General features: G+C 42.8%; 1 protein-coding gene across 3 annotated transcripts in view; it reads right to left on the reverse strand.

Moving 5' to 3' along the window:
• Positions 1–232: 232 nt before the first annotated feature.
• Positions 233–25,357, reverse strand: part of HIPK2 (homeodomain interacting protein kinase 2) — a 106,780-nt gene continuing 81,655 nt past the window's right edge. Inside the window, exons 10-15 of one of the 3 annotated variants that reach the window (XM_082255253.1) lie at positions 22,539–22,678; positions 19,659–19,868; positions 16,508–16,792; positions 5,612–5,856; positions 3,497–3,660; positions 233–1,901 (exon numbers count right to left, since the gene is read on the reverse strand). In XM_082255253.1, the coding sequence (XP_082111379.1) occupies positions 1,461–1,901; positions 3,497–3,660; positions 5,612–5,856; positions 16,508–16,792; positions 19,659–19,868; positions 22,539–22,678 (1,485 nt within the window). In that variant the 3' untranslated portion in view covers positions 233–1,460. Of the gene's footprint in view, positions 1,902–3,496; positions 3,661–5,611; positions 5,857–16,507; positions 16,793–19,658; positions 19,869–22,538; positions 22,682–25,357 lie in introns of all 3 variants that reach the window. The other 2 variants (XM_082255254.1, XM_082255252.1) reach the window with 2 other exon arrangements.

Genomic DNA, 25,357 nt, shown 5'->3' on the forward strand with positions numbered 1-25,357 from the left:
GCTTGAAGGCCACCAGGTCTTCTCAACAACCAACAAAGGACGTTATTAGAGATACAATGGGAAGCAGACATTTTCAGCAGTTTGTAAGGCACTGGGAGCGAAGGACAAAGGGTGGAATGGCGGGAACACACACATACACACACGTGTCAGGACATCATCTAGTTACATGCCAGTATCGTAGTAATCTTAGACCACAGTTTGTTAGTGTTTTGGGCTTCTTGTTGGAAAAGGAAAAAAATTCAAGACTTCTATTTGTGTTGTGCAATTCTAAAATAAGAGTAAAACAAAAATTAGAGAGAGATCTATCAGAGAGGAGTATAAAACAGAGCACATCTGTCTGTGCTACACTGTAGCGCAGGAGGAGGAGCTGTCCCTTTCTAAAACACATTAAAGTGACTTGGGAAAAAAACAAAAAAAAACACACAAAAACGTAGCAGCTGTGTCTGTTTCAGTCCTTCCAAAAACATCCAAGCGTTTTTCCATCTTCTCACATACGCCGAGTGGCCTGTAGTCCCTCTGCCGCTCCACGGTCATTCCTACTCGCGCCCCTTCACGACATCCCGGAAACCCTCTATGCGAGTTAAAACACTGCCTGTTTTGTCGATTTTTTTTTTCAACTTTTTTTTTCTTTTTTTTCTTTTTTGGTATCTTAAAACCCTGGAGAGTTTGTTATCCTTCTATACACTTGAAAAATCATTTGTTAAAAATTACAACCCTCTAAAACTTAAAATTATTACAATTAGTGCGGCAAGAGGGGAAAAAACAGAACAAAAATAAAATAACAGAGTCAAAACCTAAAAGCGGTGCAAATAAGTTGTTATCAGAGGTATCCGCAGTGCCCCCCCTGTCCTTGAGGAGGGCATGAGAAGGAAGAAGTTGAAGAAGGAAGTGGGACCTCCCTGTGACGCAGAAAAAAACGCACGCGGTTCCATTTTTTTTTCTTCGCAAATATCAAAGTAAAAGAAGAAATTAAAAACTAAAATTACAGTATTGTCACCACCCCCCTAAATTCTATAGACTCTGTATAATCTCCTATATTTGCGCTACATCACCAGATCCTGGCGTGTTTTTAGTCAATTGGATTAATAAATACAGCATTTTTATAACCCAGTGGGTGACTTCTCTCCAGCATAGTCTTCACGCTCTTCTAGAACAGTTCTAAGATCCAGTGAAGAGAGGAGACCACAACTATTTATGGGATGAGGTCTCGATCTCCTAAAAAGACAGTTGTGCAGAAACAGTTTTGGGCTCAAAGAAGTCTACAGTTCCAAGTCTCTGCGTGCATGGGTTCACCCATCCCTCTGGAACCCAACGTAGGTGGTGTTATTCCAAATAAAATAAAAAAAGTTCTGAAAATTGTCAACTTCTACTTTCATAAACTTTCAGATTAAAAAGCTCTGGAAGTTCACCTGTCCCCCTCTGTTGAGTCGCTCTCCCTCAGTTGATCCTCCATTGAGAACTTAGATGTAGGGGTACTGATTGACTTTGGGTGGACTCAGAGGGTAGCCAGTGTATACAGTGGAAGTGGGGGATGCTGGGATATAAGTTTGATGGGTGAATTGTGCCTGGTATTGGCTAGGATGGAGGCTGGGAGACGGAAGCAGTCGTGACGCCATGTTGACCGGAACGATGCTGGCAGGATAAGCAGCGTGACGTGCAGAACCTTGAGATGCCACCAGGTGGGCAACAGTGCCCGTGGAACCGAGAGCAGCAGGAGCGGTGTAGGTGTACAGGTGAGGTTGGCTGGGGAGGTGGGCAGTGGCTGCCAGGTGAGGGTGTACCGCCCCATGGCTGGGGCTGTTGTGCGGGAAAGAATATGGGGCCTGGGCAAGTGTGGGTGCTATGTAGGCCTGCTGTCTTCGATGGCTGGCCGATCGCTCGGTGTTCATGTGCTGAGATACCTGCAATGAGAGGGTAACAGAAAATGTTTTACTAAGTCCTTGTCTATAAAAATGAGCATTCATATGCTGGTTTCTGTGCTTTTGCATGGTTTAACTGCATGGTCTCTGTGCTTCTTTAAAGTTTACTTTAAGGGGTTATATCACCTTATAAGACTGTTGGCTTGCCTTAGAAGAGTTGTGAGTGATCACGTGACCTCATTCTACTGGCAGTTTTCCCTGCATTGCCTTTGAATCATCACATGACCACATCATACTACTAGCTTTTGTTTCACCAGTGTTACCCTCATTGGCTCTGAATGATCACATGACCACATCATGCTACTAGATTGCATTACATTGGACATAAGTGGTCACGTGCTTTTGTTTCACTGCCAGTGTTCTCTACATTGGCTCTAAATGATCACATGACCACATCATACTACTAGCTTGCATTACATTGGATATGAGTGGTCACATGCCTTCGTTTCACTACCAATGTTCTCTACATTGCTTCTGAAAGATTGCATGACCACATAATACTACTAGCTTGCATTACATTGGATTTAAAGTGATTGTAAAGTCTATTTTTTTTATAGTTAAAAAACAACAAACATGTTACACTTACCTGCCCAGTGCAGTGGTTTTGCACAGAGCAGCCCAGATCCTCCTCTGCTCAAGTTCCTCTTCGGTGCTCCTGGCCCCTCCCTCCCGTTGAGTGCCCCCACAGTAAGCAGCTTGCTATGGGGGCACCCGAGCCAAGTCACAGCTCCCTGTGTTCATTCAGACACAGAGCTGAGGCCCGCCCCCTGCCTCGCTCTGGGCCCTACTGTGAACCGCACGCCGACTGCCCCACTTGCAGGAACGGCGCGGCTCCCAGGATAGCTGTAACGGACTACCGCAAGGTACCGGACCCACACGGGAGCATAGTAAGGGAACCAGCTTTTGGATTTTTAACAGTGTTTGCGGAGAAACTTTTTACATAGTATTTGCAGAGTTTTTAAATAAAGATGGAGTGTTTTAACAATACTGCACTGGAGCCCTCTTCATTTTTTGTCCTCCAAGAGCACATACAGGAGAAGCATAAGGACATCCATCCACCTATTCTCTGAGATTCCGGTCTGCCAGTGAGAGGAGACCCCTAAGCCTATTTTGATCTATAGCCGGCGTATGCCAGCTTGGATCAACAATATCTGGTAAGTGTGCAATCTTACCACATCCTGACGCACATGCACAGTCACCTGATTCAGTTGATCCAATTTTTGTACTAAGGATTCACTCATATATGCACTAATCTGTGTCTTCACAGCCACGAACTTTACCAATATTTATATGATTTGGACTTAAGCACTTTATTGTGGCAATATCTGTTGCTATTTTTTGCACTTAGTATATTTGCTATATTTTGCACTTTGTATATGGCACTAAACTAGCATGATATATTGGCCTTTACTAGCACTTTATATTAGCACAGCAATTATTTATTATATATTTGATGTACTGTTAATTTTAAGCTAATTTGCACAGTTTACACATTGGACGTTTTGCACAGTCAGTATATATTTATTTATAGTGTTATGTTTGCAGTTAGTGAGAGGATTTAGCATTGATCTGGGTACCTGGCTGAGATTGAGCGGCTGCTGCTGGAACGAGTGTCCGGTGGTCCTGGACTGGCGGTAGGAAGCTGTGGAGGTTGAGGTGGAGCTGCTGGAGGAATGTGTGCTGGAAGCCACGGTGGAGGAGGTGGAGGATTTAGGTTTATATGAGTGGTGGCTGGTTGTATCTAGATTGGGAAAAGAGAAAAAACAATGAACATCAACATCTCGTAGTTAGAAACAAAGCCAAAAAAAAAAATGGACTGGGCCTACTTTTTCAGGACCAAAACACGGCAGAATGGAGGTAGCCTAATGTAAATGGACAGAAGTACGTTTATATCAAGCCACCCATAGAGCCATACCGTGCACGCTGTCAAAATGTGGACACACTGAACAGGCACGAATGTCAAAACACTGACATCCGTCCCATTCAGCCCAGATTCAGCAAGGAATCAGCTAATGGATCCCCTGCTGAATGGAGCCGACTTTGTCTAAAAGAGCCCTTACCGAAATGATAGACTAAAGTAGACCTGTCATCAGATCAGAGGCGTAACTAGAACCTTAAGGGCCCTGATGCAAGAAACCATGAAGGGCCCCCCAGACCCCTGGCCGGGGCCCTTACCTTCAAGCCCAGGGCTCTTCCCACTAATCCTGGGGCTCTTTACACTCGTTGCATGGCCTTTTATTACAGTCCCGCAGCAGGATTCTTTCACAAGTTCTGCAGTGGGCCCCCTTCCTGCAATCTTGTGGGCCCACTTCCTGCAATCTTGGGGCCTCCCCACAGTGGTGCAATGCCAGGGTCCGGTCGCAAGTGTGACCTTTGCGATCCTGGAAGTTCACCCACTGGTTTGCTACCGGGCCCCCTGGAGCATGGGGCCCGGTAGCAATTGCAACCCCTGCAACCCCTGTAGTTACGCCCCTGCATCAGATATACATTTTCTTGCAAAGTAATTTGTAATTGTAACACTTACAGGTATTTATTCCCTCTCAGAGAGATCAAAGTACCTCCGCTAACAATGCCTTAATTTGCTCTATCTCTCAAGGACAATGCCACCCTTGTTCAGAAATTATACAGGGTCATCATCTACTTCCTGGACTGAGATGCTAACTCAAAAACACAATCACGTCAACCCTGGTGCAGTGCCATCTTAAGAGCATTACCCCGGGCAATGCAGTGCATTGGGGCCCTGCTTAAACAATCACCCACGAGAATAAAAATGCAAATTATCGATAAGGCGATATTTCCTGGTACAGGAGTGCCAGGCTAATGACAACTTCCAAGTTTGGCGGCTGGGTGAACACACACACAGACGAGTCAGACTCGACTGTCCTGTGTGCGCCTGTTCCTGTGGAGGTGGACAGGCATTCCTGCAGTTGTGGGCTCCCCCTCCACGACCCAAGTGGACTGACAGCAGCGCAGGACTGACAGGCGCTTGCCACCTGCTAAGTTCAGCGGCAGGACACACACGGGAATTGGGATTAATGCTTGGCTGGGGCTGGGTCACTGGGCAGGAGGGGCCCCCGGGCAATCCCAGCGTGCCCATTCGGTAAGATGGCCCTGCCCTGGTGCCTGTGTAATTTCTGTGTTCATAAATCACACAGATCAGCCTCTCGCCTTATGACTTGCTACAAAATTACAATGATCCAGTCTGATGCTTCCTCCTGCCTGCAGCAGACTGATGACATCATCTTAGGCTAGGTATAGTCCCTGACTGGAGCCAAGTATGACTTTTTTAATCATAAAACTGTGGATCTTTTCTAAAAAAACAATACTGTCACTGTATATTTTTACATGTCAGAAATGTATTCTTGCAGACTTGAGAGGTCCATTTTAAAAAGATGAGCCAGGAGACTGTTATTAATCAGCACTGTGCATACGGACATAATACTGTACATGGACGGCATTTGCAGATCAGGTTGTGGAACAGCTAGATGTGAATAGACTCAATAATCACTTATCAGAGAGCCATGACACCTAACTTCTCCACAACCACGACCATTCATAAATAGGAGAGGTTTATTATACAGGGGGTGGGGCAAAGTAGCACCCATGTAAAAACGTTTAACGTTCAGAAGTAAAAAAAATAGACACGTTGAGAGATTCTCCATATAGAAACAGCACCCTTTCCCGTCCTTTACCTGGCTGTCGCCGCTCGCATTCCAGACGCCCTTCACTGGCCTGGGTCTTCAGAGGTGGCACAATAATGTTGCGAGAGTTGGTGGAGCAAGGAACCTCTGGCTGGCATTTGCTCTCATGGGCAGCCGCGTTGGCAGCTCGCCGCTGTCCGTTGGCAGCATAAGGGCTGGTGTTGCTTGAGGAGTCTGAGATAGGCGAGTCATGTACGGTGACGCAGCTGATAACATTCCGGCGCTGTTTGGGAAGGCTGAAAAATAAGGAGACAGAGTGAGAACTTTGAGGATGCTGATACATAATGATACAATTTAATGACTTCCTTTTTCTTTAATATAGCCAACACTATATAACCGGATTGTACAGTAGATTGAAAGTGCTCCTGTCATCAAATAAGTATTTGTATGTTAAGTGCAGTGCGCTCAGTAATACTTCCGGATATTTATTACCTCCTACAGAAAGAAATACTGCGCAGACGCAGCCAACGCATAGAAGAGTATGTGTAACCGATGTAGATAAATAAATACAAGTGGCAGTGGAATACATGTAAGTAAGCATCTGTGGAGACGGTGATTTACACAAATGTAATATTTTGCAGCGTTGCAGTCTATAAATGCTGGGACTCCATTTGTTTTTTCATTTTTTTTCCCCTTTATTTTTACCTGGTGATCCAACAGTAACACACTCCCTGTCCTAGGGTCACTACACTCACTCGCTGCATTGTATCTGAAAAGGAGCAGCACTACAAACACATCCCTCTCTCCTCCCCTCCATAGCATAGGTAGGAGGTGCTCTGTAGTACTCTGAGATAGCTGGAAAAAAATGCAGCACAGGCAGAGAGTACAGGAAGTTATCAGCTCGCAAAAATTCTGGCAGGACCAAGAGGCTTTTGTTTACCACTTATTAAACAGATACAACAAAACAGCTTCAATGGTATATTACCAGACCAAAGTGGAGCAAATAAGAGATGTTCCTCCATACACATTATAGCTGGAGTAAGGCCGAGGGTGGGATGGAAAGAGAATAGGTGCATTTTATTTAAAAACTCTTTTAGATTGCATTAATCCTTGTCTGTATAATGGTACATGCAGGTGTGAGTGGTCTCGAGAATCTAAGCAGGTATAAGAAGGCGTCCAACCCTTCCCTACCTCCCATACCTGTCACCCCCCCCCCCCTCTTTACTCTTTCGTTTGTTTATTACCTATGTTGCAATTGTAAGATGCTAGGGAAATTTACTCAATTTGTCAAAGACAATCTCACAGTTAATTTGGTGGCCCCTGGTACCCAAAGGACCGTATCATGGACACCAGGGCAAACCCCCCATTTGGTGCTCCCATCCTATGGTCCATCGATTATCTTCCTGATCACTATGGGGTCAATGTGGCCTCCCTTTCCTGCTGGGTCAGCCTTTGACCAACATTGTTCCCTGAAATATCGCTAACTCCTGGTCCCGATCCCAGGCCAGGTTAAGCAACACTTGAGTTTGTATCACGGTTTTGGGTTTTGTACTCTTTTATGTTAAGTTATTTATTTTATTTTACTCTATATTTATCTTGTACACCATCAAGGTGATTTGTGATGTATGTTTTAATCATATGCTTGGACTCGCACGAGCAGTGGATGACCATGATCACCTTGACTTTATGCTATGTAACATGTTTAAAAATAAAGATTATATATATATATATATATATATATATATATATATGAAAAAAAACTCTTTAAAGCTGTTTTATTTTTGTAATTTTTTTTACCTTTCATTTGACATTTTTTTTTTATTTTGCGTCTTGTTTGTTTTTGTGTGGATACATAAAAAAATGACACAATTAAAAAAAAATGTTATTGCATTTGCAAATAACTTTGCTTTGCTTTGTAGACATTTAATATTAGTGTCTTTATAAATGGAAGAAGTTGTAAAAGTGTGAAATTGTGCATGGTTAATCTACAGTAAATCTAGCTGTTTTAAAATGATCACTTATCACATTTGAGAGAAACTTATTTTTTTTTTTTACTTTTTTACCTAAAACATTGCATAGTAAATAAATACATTTTTGATAACAGGATCAGTTTATCAATGTCGGAAAAAAAACGTAAATCTCCACTGAAATTAGTGTAAAGCATTGTTTGTCCCCCCCCCCCCCCCCCAAAAAAAAATAGATATGTTTTACTTCAGTGCCATAAATGATGAAAATGTATTTTCTGAATCAATAGGCACAGAAATACATTGCTGTGGTCCATAAGGGTATACAAATGCCGGAACTCAGGAGGTTAAAAAAAAAATTATATTTTATATAGGGTGAAGCCCCCTAACGTCACAGGCCCGAGGCCTGTTCTACCCTCTGTAATCTCCCATAGTTACACCCCAGGATGTTGCTTTTGGAAAGGTGGATGGGTCTTTGGGTTGGGAGGGGGGGAGGGGCACACACAGGCCCCAGGCAGAGAGAGAGACTGAGAATAGATGCTTTTCCCGCTGATTGCGTTATGTCTCCATGGCAACTGAAGTTTGGGAGTCAGAGTGCAGAATGGATGGCGGTAATCATCGGGCCGCATCCAGGAGACGCAGACAGCTCTATATATCAATGCTGAGAGAACGAGACATTTCACAGAGACACAAAGGACCCTTCTCTCCGCTCGGCACAAAGGACACCAAATCAATGCTAGATCGGCAGCCATTGTTTTTGTTTTCTTCCAAATGGTGGCCGAGTAACATTAAAATTATCAAATATATATACTGTATATAAATAGAAAAATGGGAGGTTTAACAAAAATAAAAATAGGAGATCAAGAGATCAATCCACCCAAAATATTTTCAGGAGTCATTGCTGTTCTGCTAATGATATGAGATCATCGTCGTACAATTTGAGAAAGTACATTAAATAAAATAAAAAATCTCTCATTCAACAAGTGATACTTTTGGGGTTTGCTTTGGTAGGGGGCTGCATTGGGCACAAGGCGACTTGCTTTATGTCCTATGGCAGGGGGCTAGTTCTGACACTTGTTGTTTACAAGTTAAAATCAGTATTTTTTGCTAGAAAATTACTTAGAACCCCCAAACATTATAAATATATATATATTTTTAGCAAAGACTTTGGGGAATAAAATGGCTGTCGTTGCAGTATATTTTGTCACGCTGTATTTGCGCAGCGGTCTTTCAAACACAATTTTTTTGGAAAAAATACACTTAAATAAATACACTTAAATAAATAATAAACCTAAACAGTAAAGTTAGTCCAATTTTTTTGTATATTGTGAAAGATGATGCCACGCCGAGTAAATAGATACCTAACATGTTACGGTTTAAAGTTGCGCACACTCGTGGAATGGCAACAAAGTACTTAAAAATCTCCATAGGCGACGCTTTAAATTTTTAACGGTTACCAGTTTAGAGTTAGAGGTGGTCTTATGTTAGAATTATTACTCTCGCTCTGACAATAGCGGCGATACCTCACATGTGTGATTTGAACACCATTTTCATTTGCAGGCTCGACTTACGTATGCGTTTTCTTTGGTGCGCGAGCTCACGGGGAAGGGGGTGCTTTAAAATGTATTTATTTTATTTTTAACACTATTTAGAAAAAAAAATAATGATCATTTTTATTGCTGTCACAAGGCATGTAAACATCCCTTGTGACAGTAATAGGCAGTGACAGGTACTCTTTATGGAGGGATTTGGGTTCCTTAAAGACCCCAGACCACTCCACTGCATTTCAAATTATTAAAAACGCCGAAATCGCCATTTTTGAATACTGTCAGTTTTTTTAAATCGGCGCCATTGGGAGCAGAGTAAACCGGAAGTGACGTCGCTTCCGGCTTACATGATCAAAGACCCGATCAAAGCCGAATCTGCCTTAGTTTGGGACTCCAACCAGCTGGCGGACGTGCCAGCTGGTTGCTCGGGTCTCCTGGTGGGATGGGAGACCCAGGCAGAGCCGCGGAAGGCGGTGGGGGGGACGTCTCCCCTTTGCTCGCTGGGTTAACAGCTGAGCAGCTGCTGAACCGCGTTGGTTGTTATCTCCAGAAAGCCGACCACTGGCTCTAAAAAAGGTACCGGGGTGATGCCTCTAGCTGCAGGCATCACCCCGGTACAACCACTTGTACACTCCCATGTATACGGCAGCCAGTCCAAAGGGGCATGACTGAAAAAGGTCTGCTGATCAGCCAATGGCTCAGAGCACTGACCAGTGTGTTTTGGTGGGAGGGGCAATAGCTCCGCAGGGGGGGATCACTGTACTAACATCAGACTGTTAGTACAGCAGCTCATTCTGAGCTCATTTTTTTTTTCATTCAGTGCACTGGGTTAAACAGAAAAAAAAAAAAAAAAACTACTAGTGTGTACCAGGCAGAAGATTAGGAGAGCTGCCAGCTGCTCTTGAGCCCCATATCAGGACCCCTTGTCCAACCGACAGCTGAGCCCTGCAGGTTACACTCATTGAGCATCTCTATATGAGATCCTATATGAATAAACTCTGCAACCCATGTTTGCAGGATTCATTCATAAATACATTGTAACTCAATTTTTGCCAGAAAAACAAGGAATAAGCGGGTGCATGTATCTGAACACAGACAGTTCTGATCCGTACATCTACTCCTGCCGTCGTGTCAAATTTTGACATTGGACTGTGACCACGCAGCCGCTCCGTCTGCATCCACTTCTATGGGCTGCCTGTGCAAAAAGCAGCTCAGGACGGGTCTCAGAGCCCATCTAAATGAGCCCTAAATAAAGGTTTAAAATAGGAAAATAGCTGTTATTTGGTATATTTGTTATTTTAGGTCGGGACCGATGGCTTAGACAGGGAGGCACCTTTCCTACGAGATACCTCAAGTTATGTTTTTCCTGCTGCAATAATCTGACTCGAATGCCCTTTAAAACAAACAAGCGCAGAGTGTTCTCAAATGTTGTCAGGACGCTTTGATAGCTGTCGGTGCTCTTGGAAGCCGATAGTCACATGCAGTCCCCCTCCTTCCCGCACCCAACGCAGACACTTACTCCCTTGTTCTTTCTAGAGAGCGGCTGCGGTCCCCAGCCAGACGGCTAGGAGAAAAGGGGCTGTGATTATTAGTGAAGGACAATTTCTTGCTATAGGATCGCTTCTTCATTTTCCTGAGGCTCCAGTGATGACACTCTCAGCTGACGACAATCCTGGAACTCAAAATGCGCCATAGAAAATCTGTTTTATCAGCTCGCCGAGAAATGCCGCACTGCCTCCAGTCGCGTTTCACTGTTAGGTTTATTGATGGCATTTATGCCAACATTTAGAGGGAAGCCAGGCTCCACATAGTAGCCGAAATGCTCTCAATGCAAATTTCAAGTAAGATTTAACACAGTTTTAATACAGTATTAGTGATAAAAGCAGCATAACTACACAACAGTTTTTTTAACATAAATATATATAAAATAAATATATTTAATATATTTAATTTATATATTAATAATATATAAATATATATATATTTTTTTTAATTTATTTATTTATTTATTTAAGCCTTCTTTCCCTAAGGTCCCACTCACAAGAATGCATATCGTGTTTTTATTAGGTTTTTAATGTGTTGAATTGAATTTTAAAGCAACGCATAATGCGTTTTGCGTGTTTTCCTCCCTCAATCATCTGGGAAAAATGGACATGTGACTCAAAAAGGCACTAATAAAAACATGACAAGCATGATGCATTTTTGGTGCTTTTTTGAGCTATTATTAACTATAATGGAAGGTGCAATTTTGGTGTGTTTTTCACAAAATGTACTAAAGAAGCAACAAGCAGGACTTTTTAAAAGCACAACACACTGTATAAAAATGCAGATGTGAATAGTTACATAGCATGCAAAGGGGATATTATGCTTCTGATGCGTGAAGCAGGTGCGTTTTAACGTTGCAAAAAAACACATGTAAACAGGCCCAAAATCTGGTGAATTATGAAACCTGCCTCTTTTGTTTGTAAAAAAAAAAATTGCAGCCAGCTAGGAGACAGTCTTTGTGATTTTTTATGAAGGCTTCTCCTTCATTGCATTGCATGAATTGGAGATGGAGACATGGATGGAGGAGTTTTCTTTGAATAATAAAAAAGAATTCTGTTGGTTGAACTGGGTGGACTTGTGTCTCTTTTCAACCAGAATAACTATGTAATTAAGGCCCCTTTCACACTTGTGCTACCAAAAGTCGTGCGATTTTGCCGCAAATTTTGTTTTTTGCTGCGATTTTGACTGGACTTGAAGCAATGCCTATGTCTATGGACCTCAAAACGCATTAAAATGGGTTCCAAAGTAGTGCAGGGACTACTCTGAAGTCGTTGCGACTTGAAGTCGTACACATATAAATGGTACTCATTGGAAATCATGGGGCACGACTTGTCATGCGAGTTTAAAGTCCCAAATTGCAGGACAAGTCACACAAGTGTGAAAGGGGCCTTAATAGTGTTTTTGTTTTGTGGTGCTCAAATGCAGTCTAGTTCTGCTTTAAAAAAAGAGTGGATCGGGAAAACACCACATTATAGCCACTAGAATGAAGGCTTTTCCTTCATTGCATTGACTGTCTACATTGTAGTCACACCTATGGCATATTTCAACCAGTGTCAACCAACTTTCAACTGTAAAAAAAAATGACCAACATTTAGGGTGTATATAAGAGATGTGTCTAGTTATTTGTTCCGCGAAACTGCTGGCACAATCATTCTGTGCAAAAAGGGGCAAAATTGAATGTACTTAGGCTACTTCCTCCACAGGTCCAATGTTTTTCTCTTTATTAAAGAGGACATTCATTCTCTAAATCAACATTGACTCATTTTAATTCTTATGCTGCTATTATTAGCAAACTGATAGGAAGATATTATATATGTAATTAAATAGTGTTTGTGGTGCTCAGATGCAATCTATTTCCGCTTTAAAAAAAGAGTGGTTTGTGAAAACACCACATTATGGCCACAAGATGGAGCTCAATATTATACGAACTAAGTATTTGTCTCCTAAGATCCTCAGCTCCATTTTGTAGCCATAATGCAGCATTTTCCCAAATCACTTTTTATGAATGAATAACGTTTGACCTGTAGAGCAAGTAAAAAGAGAACATTTGATTTTCCCCCCATGTCCACAGAACGAATGGACCAGCAGTTTTGCACGTAAAATAGCTAGGAATGTTTTTTTTTTAAATACACCCTTTAACATCATTTGACAGTGTTAATAAAAACTATTGGTGGTAGATCACAGCCTTCCATTGTTTTATTATTAGCAATGAAAAGCAGGTTTAAAGTGTTTGAACCTGCTGGGAAATTGCCATGCATAACTGCCACTGAGCATACACAAACTTGACAGTTACTGAAGCAATGCACTGTGGGAACAGATGTCAGATTTGAGCGTCTATATACCACGCATGTCAAACACAAGGCCCGCAGGCCGAATCTGGCCCTCCAGGCCTTATCAAGTGGCCCTCGAACCCAGTTCTGCAGCCAGAACATGGTGAAAATCCATTCTAGCACCTCTGGCTCTGGCTCTGGCCTGCCGCTCTCCACTGTCACTTGCAAACACAGCAGCTCCCAGAAGTCACAGCTCCTTGCACACACTAATGGCAGGGACAGATTTTCCAGAAGCTGAAAGAGAGAAAGACCTCTTTGAAAGGTGAGGCAGAGCTGCCTACACAGGTAGGTACTAGAGCCAGGCCAGGTAGGAGAGAGATGCAAGAAAGCTTTGGGGGGGTTGGGTTGCACACTGTGCATAGTGCACCCCTAAACCCTACACTCTGTAGCTAATGCACTCCTAAACTCTGCTCTCTGTACGTAGCACACCTTAAATACATCTGGCCTTTTGAGGGCAATTATACTGCTTATGCTGCCCTTTGATGAAATTGAGTTTGACACCCCTGGTCTATACCAAGGCAGAGCAACAACGACACGTGACAGTAATGACTAAAGGCCTACAGTTAAAAAATATGTAAACGCTAATAATGAATGACTCTTTTTTTTGGTCTGTTAAATTTAGCATTAAAAGCATTTTTGATATAACTGTTCAATAAGTTTAAAAAAATATTTTTAGATACTGCCAGAGTTCCCGTGAGCTCCTTAAGTGATATTGAAGGCTTGTTTTTTTTCATGTTATACTTACCTGCTCTGTGCAGTGGTTTTGCAAAGAGCAGCCCGGATCCTCCTCTTCTCAAGTCACCCACTGGTGTTCCTGGCCCCTCCCTCCTGCCGAGTGCCCCCAGAGCAAGCAGCTTGCAATGGACGCACCCAAGCTGGCTCGCTCCCGACCCGCTGCTCTGTGTGTCCATTCACACATAGATCTGCTGCTCAGATCGCCCCTTCTCTTTCCTCATTGGGTCAATGGCTGTGATTGACAGCAGCGGGAACCAAGCAAATGAGGAATGAGAGTCCCTGGAGAGCCGAGGCTCTCATGCATATCGCTGGAACACGATGGGGCTCAGGTAAGTATAGGGGGGACTGGGGGGGCTACTGCATAGAGGTTTTTTACCTTCATACATGGAATGCATAAAGGTTAAAAAAACTTTGAGCCTTTAGAACCACTTAACTTCCTGTAGTGAGTTGATATAGCTGCACTGAAATCTCAAGCAGTATTTTAAAGCTCTGCCTAGTTCTCTCTGTGAACTACAGTATACTTCCCTCTTTTGTGGTGAACATGTGGAGATGGGGAGGGGTTTTGTAGTCCTAACACACTTCGAGTTTGATTTCCTAAAACTGGAGAGTGCAAAATCTGGTGCAGCTCTGCAAAGAAACCATTCACTTTCCAGTTTTTTTTGTCAAAGCTTAATTGAACAAGCTGAAGTTAGAAGCTGATTGTCTACCATGCACAGCTGCACCAGATTTTGCACTCTTCAGTTTTAGTAAATCAACCTCTTTTTTGTCCTAGGGTGACAACTCTGTTCCTTCAGAGATACAGTACGAGTTGTCACGCCGAGCGCTCCGGGTCCTGCAGCGTCCCCAGAGCACTCGAGGCGTGCTGTGGGTAGCGGCGCTCCGGTCACCTTCCCCGACCGTGAGCACCGCTCCCCCGCAGCTCTCACACAGTCGGTCCGCGCGGCGGGACGTTCCCGTCCGCGGACTCCACTCACCTCCCGCTCGGCTCCCGCCCTGGCTTCCTCCCAGCGCGCGCGGCCCCGCTCCCTAGGGCGCGCGCTCGCCGCTGCTCTGGAATTTAAAGGGCCAATGCACCACTAATTGGTGCCTGACCCAATCAGCCCAAAACATATAAAAACCCACTTCCCCTTCCTGTCCTTGCCGGATCTTGTTGCCATTGTGCCTTGAGAAAGCGTTTGGTGTATTTTCCCTGCCTGTGTATCTGACCTTCTGCCGTTGCCCCTGACTACGAACCGTTGCCGCCTGCCTTGACCTTCTGCTTCGTCTGACCCTGCCTTTGCCTTGTCCTTCTGTACCACGCCTGAATCAGCTGTCCATGAGGTTGAGCCGTTACCGGAGGATACGACCTGGTTGCTACCGCCGCAGCAAGTCCATCCCGCCTTGCGGCGGGCTCTGGTGAAAACCGGTAGTAACTTAGAACCGGTCCCCTGGTACGGTCCACGCCATTCCCTCACTGACACAGAGGATCCACCCCTAGTGTCTTCTTTGGCCGCTAGTCCGGACCCTGACACGAGTGTTGTCACCCTAGGAAAGGAAGTGTGTTACGGGCAGGATCACTAGATGAGAATAAGGAAAAAAGTCTGAAAAAGAGAAAACTAAGGCAACCAGCACATCAAAAGCCTTCTAAGCTGCAATTTTTTACATGTTTATTCAGGGAATGACATACACTTTAAAGTGGTTGTAAAGGCTGTAATTCTGTGCATGAAGGTAAAAAACCTTTAGTGTGCAGCTCCCCTCTCAGCCCCCCAATGCTTCCCTGAGCCTGATCTCGATCCAGCGATGTGCACGAAACCCAAGGCTCTCCCAGGTCTCTCCCTCCTGATTGCCTGAGATGCAGCAGTGGGAGCCATTTACTCCCGCTGCTGTCAATCACAGCTGGCAAGGTGGCAGCGGGGCTGAGCCTTGCTCTCTGTGACTTATAGAGTGGGAGCGAGTAACAACTCCTCCTCTTGCAGGCTGACAATGTGAAGCTACCTAAAGAAGCTCTTCAGTCATTTTTTCATCTTTCCATCTATTAAATCCCCTGCCCTTGTTTTTTTAATAATAATGGATAATAAAACATTTTTTTTTTTCTGCCAGTAAATAACTTATACAGCCAACTTCCTCTTTCTTGTCTGGTAATTAGCCTAGGCTAATGACATCATGCACAGCTCTCTCTAACTCTTGTGAGTGTTTGCCAGCAAGGGAGGAGGGGATGAGTCATAGGAGAGCCAATGAGAACTGCAGAGCTGGAGGGGCTGGATGAGGGCAGAGATAACAGGAGACACTGGAGATCTATTCATCCAGAGAGGAGAAATGTGCAGGCAAGCAGTGGTGTGTGTCTGTATATATATGTGTGTGTGTGCGCCTCTGTGTGTCTGTGTAAATCTAGGAAGTGAACAGGCAGCGACTTCAGATGCCCACAGTTAAAATGGTGGCAGCCAGACTAAGTGGAAATTTCTGCAGCATATTTGGCAAATACAGAATCACAGTATATATAAAATAATATGCAAAGTGGTTAGAGTGAGGCTTCAGAATGGCAAAGATGTTTTTTATTACAAATTATGTGAGCAGACTGCAGTTCCTCTTTAAGCTTACTTCTAAATGTTCCCAAATCCCTCCATAGCAGGATATGGCATGATAAGTGGCTTTGCATACACCCATAACTCCCACAGAGAATAATTATAAGGTCCATCCAAATAAGGAGTTACTTATTTTGCCTATTGCTAAACTTCCTGCACTATAACCAAGCAGGAGAATGTTTGGGAGGTCCATTTAATTAAATACAACTGATACTGTCTGGCTGAAACAACAATGATATCAATGCTCCAGGTATATGGCACTCACCTGGGGGCAACGTGTTTCTGCTCCTCCTCTTCGTCAGTGTCACTGCTGATAGTGATGACGCTCACAGCCGGGCTGGGCGTATCAGGGATGACGATTGTTTGGCGCTGATGGTCAACACGGGATGGGGCCACAGAACTGTCCCCCCAACCGCAGGTGATAGAGGGGACACAGGGGGCGGAGCTCTGTGGCACAGAGCAGCGAGGAGGCGTGTTTTCCTTCACCCGTTTGGAGCGCTGGGGGGAGGTGTGTGATTGGGAGGAGGTAACCTCGTAGGAAGAGGAGTTTCTGATGGGCAGAACCAGCAACGTAGAGAGAGAAAGGAATAGAGGAGAAAAGAGAGACAGCGTTAAATAGTGGGTCATTCCTAGTGTCTTTGTTTTACAAAGAACAGTGATATCATCATAACACACAATTATTATTATTAAACGTTACATTTATAGCTGTCAATGAAATAATCCTTTAGCCCTGGTTCACACCGGTGCGATTTGTCATGCAATTTGACAGTTTTAAATCGCATGACAGGTCGCACCCTATTGTCCGCAATGGAACTGTTCAAACTGGTGCAACTCTGACTCTGTCCACTTTTGCGATTTCAGTTGCAACTTGCATGGACATTTCTGCATGAAGTTGCACAGATGTCTTTCAAATCGCAACTGAGTGAAGTCGCATGATTTCAAAGTGGGATCCAGTGTGAACCAGGGCTTATAGCACACCAAGGCCCTATAGGACTACTAAGGAGGGAGTCATCTTATATCCTATCCTACCGCTGAGGGCCCAGAGGAGTTTATTATATGACTGAGGGCTCAGAGTATATTACATGACTGATCTAAATTGTCTTGTTTTATTATAAAATAACGACTTCAAACTCTTCTATACTTTCACCAAAGCAACATTTTTAAAGTGCCTTTAAAGAATCACTCAACCCAAGAATATTAGATACCAAATAATCAGGGCTTTTTTCAGCGGGACCGTGGGACCTCCAGCACTGAATGTATGTAACAGTAAGGGGTGTGGGGTATACTGGAGTGCCTATAAATTCTGGCTCCTGGGGGATCTATTGTCACCGGTGGGGATATGTTTTTGTGTGAGAGTCTATTATTGCTGGTGGAGAATCTATTGTTGCTGGGGGTCTTATGTTGCTGGTAGGATCTACTGTTGAGAGAGAAGTCTATTGTTGCTGGCTGCTGGAGGGTCTAGTGATCCTGGCTGCTGGGAGATCTGTTGTTGCTGCTGTTGGGGGCTCTAATGTTGCTGGGGTGTATTTTTTGTTTCTTGGGGTGGTATTTTGTTGTGGGTGGTCAAATGTTGTTATGTGTGGGGGTCTATTGTTTTGTAGGTGAGCTATTGTTGCTGGGGTGGGGTGGGGTCTGGGTGAGGTTCATTGCTGATGGGGAGTCTATCGTTGTGTGAGGGATCTATTGTTGCTGGGGTGAGTTCTATTGTTATTGGGGGTTCTATTGTTGCTGGCTCCAGGGGGATCTACTTTACTGCTTTTCTTGTTATTAGACAAGAACAAATTGCATACAAATTATTTAGCACGACAAAGTGATATTTGGGGCAGTACTGGGAGGTGTGTAGGGGGTGGAACTAAGGGATGGCGGGTGCGGAGACAAGGGAGAGTTCCTGCACCTATTCTGTGAGAAAAAAAGCCCTGCATATAATAGTTAAACAGGTAAACTGACAATAAATGTGACATATACAGGAGTCCTGGCAATAACAAATGTTAGAAAATATACCTCCGCCTGCTAAAATGATCAACTCAAAATAAACAGGATGCATGTTCTTTAAACCATGCATTTCTTTCCTTAGACTATTGCAGCCTCCACCTGCTCTCCCCTCTGAATGTGTGTGATAAGGCTCGATCCCAGTGACTGACATAATGTATGTGGATAGCTGTGTAAACAGCATACAGATACTAATGAGTAAAACATACATCTCTGATCATCAATTGAATACCCTAGAAATCTGCGGGGTGTTTTTATGTTATGCCATGCTTTATTAACACTTAAAAATAAACTTTTGAAAGCGCAGTCATTAGGTTAAACCCAACGGAACTTTCAGTTTGAATTGACTAAATACATGTCAGGCCTGCAGTAAAACAAAAAGGTATGCAAACTTTTAGGCCTCATTCGCAGAGGGTGTACAATACTGAACGCCCGGGCACGGCTGTGTGTATCCACATTGGGATGCACAGTTGTTCCATTGATGTCCATTGATGTCTGCTGGGACACAGCCAGTGTGTCCCAATATGACATACACGTGGGTACAGGATATGTGCCACAAACTCACCCTGTGTGCGTTTAGGGACCCGCACCCATACAGATGTCATATTGGGACACAGCCAGGGGTGTATTTACCGCGAGGCAAACAAGGCGTTTGCCTTGGGGAGCATTTTTCAGGGGTGCCCAGGCAGAAGAGACACTATGAGCAGTATACATTTATATGAGAGTGAAATGCTAATGAAATGGAACTGCCACTAAAACAATTTTATTTGTTAGTGTATGAAAAAGTGGTCACATTCCAATGCTTCCAAGCCAGACATGACACAAGAAGCTAGACAGTCCCACCTTAAGTTTGCCCTTGCTGATGCATTTTGCAAAATGAATCAGCAAGGGCAGTCTTTAGGTGGGACTGTCGCGTTTCCTCTGTTATATTGGCTTTCAATAGGAGGCACAGATGCAGTGGAGTCTTTTGCAGCCGGCATCTGATTTTCCGAGGTGGTATTCTCATGGGCTGTGAAGTGGTTGGAAACCCATTGACATTTCTATGTGTTAGTTTAGGACATAATGTGGAAGGTGAGTACCCACCCTGGGAAGTAAGTGAGGGAACATCTAACCAACTGCAATGCAGACAGCAATAAAACCCCCTTCACCATTCTGTTATAATATAGCGTTTTAATTGTTGTATGTGTCACCATTGGACAGATCTGTTTTGGGGACCACCACTACTGAGACAGGAAGTGAAAATGTTTCCCAAAGAGGACACAGACAGCAATAAACATGCGACAAAAGATCTAACCCTTCCATGTTCATTGCAAAACATGGAAAAATACATTTTGGAGTTTTACTTAAAGTAGTTTTTTGGCTAGAGGTAATTGAACATTATTATGACAGATATATTCCATTCATACAATCCGATTATTCACTCTCACCGATAAGCCCCGCCCACCAGCCTGGCGGCTGACCTGGTTGAGGAGTGGTGCTGTTTTTTGCGCGAAGAGGAAGCACTGGTTGGCTGCTGTCTCATGACATGAGCCACGCCCACATTTAGAGGTTGGGCAGAGGGTAGGGTCACATGACCAGCCAGGAGGGCGGGCTGCTGCATGATGGGGTTGTAGTGGGCACCATGGGCATGGCTGTTCCTAGAGGGAGGAAAGAACACAATCAGAATGACTGATACAAAGTTACCCAGGCTAAGCATTGTCTATCTATCTATCTATCTATCTATCTATCTATCTATCTATCTATCTATCTATCTATCTATCTATCTAATATATTTACAGTATATATCAAATCTGTCTCTCCCCTAATACATATATGTATCTATCTAAGCTATCTATCTATTTATCTGTTATGTCTGTCTATCTGATACATATCTAAATATATAATTCAATCTGTCTATCTATGCCTCTCTCTCTCTCTCTCTCTCTCTCTCTACTATACCTATCTACCTAATACATATAATTATCTACCTATCTAAAGCTCTATATCTAGCTTACTAATACATTTATTTAGCTACTTAATCTGTATCTAGCTATCTATATATATCCAATCTATCTATCTATCTATCTATCTATCTATCTATCTATCTATCTATCTATCTATCTATCTATCTATCTATCTATCTATCTATCTATCTACAGTGCCTTGCGAAAGTATTCGGCCCCCTTGAACTTTGCGACCTTTTGCCACATTTCAGGCTTCAAACGTAAAGATATAAAACTGTAATTTTTTTGTGAAGAATAAACAACAAGTAGGACACAATCATGAAGTGGAACGGAATTTATTGGATATTTCAAACTTTTTTAACAAATAAAAAACTGAAAAATTGGGCGTGCAAAATTATTCAGCCCCCTTAAGTTAATACTTTGTAGCGCCACCTTTTGCTACGATTACAGCTGTAAGTCGCTTGGGGTATGTCTCTATCAGTTTTGCACATCGAGAGACTGACATTTTTGCCCATTCCTCCTTGCAAAACAGCTCGAGCTCAGTGAGGTTGGACGGAACAGCAGTTTTCAGTTCTTTCCACAGATTCTCGATTGGATTCAGGTCTGGACTTTGACTTGGCCATTCTAACACCTGGATATGTTTATTTGTGAACCATTCCATTGTAGATTTTGCTTTATGTTTTGTATCATTGTCTTGTTGGAAGACAAATCTCCGTCCCAGTCTCAGGTCTTTTGCAGACTCCATCAGGTTTTCTTCCAGAATGGTCCTGTATTTGGCTCCATCCATCTTCCCATCAATTTTAACCATCTTCCCTGTCCCTGCTGAAGAAAAGCAGGCCCAAACCATGATGCTGCCACCACCATGTTTGACAGTGGGGATGGTGTGTTCAGGGTGATGAGCTGTGTTGCTTTTACACCAAACATAACGTTTTGCATTGTTGCCAAAAAGTTCAATTTTGGTTTCATCTGACCAGAGCACCTTCTTCCACATGTTTGGTGTGTCTCCCAGGTGGCTTGTGGCAAACTTTCAACAACACTTTTTATGGATATCTTTAAGAAATGGCTTTCTTCTTGCCACTCTTCCATAAAGGCCAGATTTGTGCAGTGTACGACTGATTGTTGTCCTATGGACAGAGTCTCCCACCTCAGCTGTAGATCTCTGCAGTTCATCCAGAGTGATCATGGGCCTCTTGGCTGCATCTCTGATCAGTCTTCTCCTTGTATGAGCTGAAAGTTTAGAGGGACGGCCAGGTCTTCGTAGATTTGCAGTGGTCTGATACTCCTTCCATTTCAATATTATCGCTTGCACAGTGCTCCTTGGGATGCTTAAAGCTTGGGAAATCTTTTTGTATCCAAATCCGGCTTTAAACTTCTCCATAACAGTATCTCGGACCTGCCTGGTGTGTTCCTTGTTCTTCATGATGCTCTCTGCGCTTTAAACGGACCTCTGAGACTATCACAGTGCAGGTGCATTTATACGGAGACTTGATTACACACAGGTGGATTCTACTTATCATCATTAGTCATTTAGGTCAACATTGGATCATTCAGAGATCCTCACTGAACTTCTGGAGAGAGTTTGCTGCACTGAAAGTAAAGGGGCTGAATAAATTTTGCACGCACAATTTTTCAGTTTTTTATTTGTTAACAAAGTTTGAAATATCCAATAAATTTCGTTCCACTTCATGATTGTGTCCCACTTGTTGTTGATTGTTCACAAAAAAGTACAGTTTTATATCTTTATGTTTGAAGCCTAAAATGTGGCAAAAGGTCGCAAATTTCAAGGGGGCCGAATACTTTCGCAAGGCACTGTATCTATCTATCTATCTATATATCCATCTATCTATCCATCTATTACATATAATTATCTACCTAATCTATCAACTCTATCTATCCATCTACAGTATCTATCTATCCAATACATATAATTATCTACCTAATCTATCTATCTATCTATCTATCTATCTATCTATCTATCTATCTATCTATCTATCTATCTATCTATCTATCTATCTATCTATCTATTTCATATCTATCTATCTATCTATCTATCTATCTATCTATCTATCTATCTATCTATCTATCTATCTATCTATCTATCTATTTCATATCTATCTATCTATCTATCTATCTATCTATCTAAATAGGCACTCCAAATTCTAGTTTTGAACAGATTTGTGGGGTGGAGTCCCCCAATATCATTGTTTCCCCTGGGAGACTGGCTGGGTAGAATTACAAATCTTTGGGCAGGTAAATTAGCTTTCTGAATTGTATTTTAACTTGAAATGTAGCTGTCTGTCTGGAGTTCAACTTAAAAACAAAACCTTAAGCTCCCCAGCAACAGACCTGATAGGACAGACTTACCGCCAGTCTGCCAGCTGCTGGGTGCCCGTCATGCTGTCTGGGATGACCGTGGCATGCTGGACAGATGTGTGGGCAGCAACTCCTGCCAACTGCTGCCAGGCTGGTGGAAGGAGGATCTGCTGAGTGCCACTTGGCCAAGCCTGCTGCAAAGAAAAGAAAAAAAAAAAAAGTTAATTCAGCAAAGCCAGGTAAAATATATTATTGTAAGCATATCAACATGGAATGTTCAGATTTGAGCAGATCCACTGTATAACCATAGTGCTTCTCTTGACAATGCATTCATCTGTTTCCCCTTTAAAAGGACAGAGCCATCTTTGTTCAGGCATCATCCAGGGTCACCATCTACTTCCAGGACTGAGATGCTGGCTCAGAGATGACACAATCATGTAAATCCTGATGCCTGTGCAGCTCTTGGTTGTGTTCACAAATGTCTGACACAGATAAGCACTGCTGCACCCCCTCGCTTTGTGACTTGAATGAGAGAATGAGAAAATGTTTCCTCCTGCCCCCGGCTGCAGAAGACTAATTTTATCATCTCAGTTTAGGCAATGTCACTGACCGGAGGTCAAAGATTTTTTATTTTTTCTTTAAAAGAAAAAGGAATGGCTTTTTTTAACGAACGGCAAAAGGTAAAGCTTTTCTGGAAAAGTATACTGTTGCTGTATATAGTGATTTTTTTTAGGGAGTTATACATGTAGCCCTGTACAACTACTGACAGGTCCACTTTAAACGTATTCTCCCCATCACACATTATACTTGCTAACTTCTCAATATCTCAGATCCTTTTATTTCTGGTCTTTACTTGAATTGCTAAATATAGCCTATTTGTCTGTGGTATATCTGTTTTCATTCTCAAACTACTCTCAGTCGCTGGCCTTGGCGTCTGTTCACAGTTTTGTGAGTTTGCTTTGATTCAATAAAAATATTGTGAAAGAATTGCTGAATATAATGCATTTTCTAAAGGCATTTTCTGTATATTTAGGTTGCAGATTATTACAGCGTATGACTAGAGAAATAGAACAGAAAATGTACTTTTCCTAACATTTTAATATGTGCGCAGACTGAAATCAGTGGCAGTGCACTGACGTAGAGGTTCATTTACTAAAGGCAAATAGACTGTGCACTTTGCAAAGTGCAGTTGCATTCTGCAAGGGCAGTTGCATCAGAGTTTAGTAAATGAGGTAAAGCTTCATTCTGCAAAAGCTACCCAATCAAGTGCAAGAAAAAAAAAAAAAAGCTTTTTTTCGCTTGCACGTGATTGGAGGATGGAAGTCAGCATAGCTTCTGCTCATTTACTAAGCTCTGCAGCAACTGCTCTTGCAGAGTGCACACTCTACACCAATTAGCCATAACATTATGACCACAGACAGGTAAAGAGAATATCTTGTTACAGTGTCATCTGAAAATTGGTGCAATATGTTAGGCAGCAAGTAAACATGTTGTCCATGAAGTTGATGTGGCGAAAGCAGAAAAAAATGTCCATCGCAGTTTGTATGGGGCTGTGAAGCCCATGGTGACCCATGTCCACAGCCAAAAAGCTTTTACAATGGTCACATGAACATCAGAACTAGACTACAGAGCAATGGAAGAAGGTGGCCTGGTCTGATAAATCACGTTTTCTTTTACATCATGTGGATGGCCGGGTGTGGTTGCGTCACCTGGGGATGAGTTGGCACCAGAATGCGGTATAAGAAGGCAAGTTGGCAGAGGCAGTGCGATGCTTTGGGCAATGTTCTGCTGGGAAACCTTGGGTCCTGCCATTCATGTGGATGTTACTTTGGTGTCCATGCCTCTATTGGGTCAGGGCTGTTTTAGCAAAAGGGGGCCATACTAATATTAGGTGGGTGGGTGATGGCATGTTATGGCTGATCAGTGTATTTGCCTTTAGTAAATCAACCCCTAAGTGTGGTTTTTAAAGCTCTCATGGTGCTATCAAGAGTGCCCACTAGGTGGAGCCATTTGGATAATCAGGAGCTGAAGTGTCACTACCTTTCAGACATTCCAGGCTCCTTTCTTAAGCTGGATACACACTATACAACTTTTGTTGGTAGATTTCCATTAGATTTACCTTCAACTATGTAGTGCAAGGGCCTGCCTGATTGTATATAAAGTGAAAGTGTTTAGGTCTGACCTCATATTATATGGTTTTGGTAAATCTAAAGGAAAAAATCTATAGAAAATTGTATAGTGTGTATCCAGCTTTACTTGCTTATTATTGTTGTGCACTAGACAATTCAACACCCTTTCAGCCCCCGAACCCAGAAAGCATTCAGCAAATGTGAAGAAAGAACACCAAATTGTGCCTTCTGAAAAGGTGACGTCTTAAAGAGAACCAGTTACATAAATAATAAACTTTTGGAGTACACAGCACACAAAAGAGGAGTGTAAAAGCTTGCCTTTTATGCACATTTCTCTTTAAATATTAAGCATAAGATAAAAAAAGCCTTATCAAGAAAATCAAGCAAGTCGGCAAGCATATCCTTTTAAATCTTTTCCACCTGTCTTGCTGTCCTTGCAGAATTACACTGCATTCATCGAAGATTCTGTTGGTTCAAATTTCTACAGACAATTGCTTTTCTGTATATGAGAGTTATATCAGGAAAAGTATTACTGGGATGACTTCAGATATGTCTGATCTCCAAGCTGGCTGACAGGGATCAGCGGGGGCTATGCACACCTCAATGGATAGATGTGTATATAAAAACTTTGGAAAAAAAACAGCAACTGCTCTTTCCACAGCCTGCATTTATTTTTTTACATCGTTGTCACTTTTCACAGTGCAGGTGCTTTGTAGAAGTCATGATTATAGGGCTGTTGGT

This window comes from Pelophylax lessonae (genome assembly GCF_965119305.1).
Source record: "Pelophylax lessonae genome assembly, chromosome: 4".
Classification (NCBI taxonomy): Eukaryota; Metazoa; Chordata; class Amphibia; order Anura; family Ranidae; genus Pelophylax; species Pelophylax lessonae.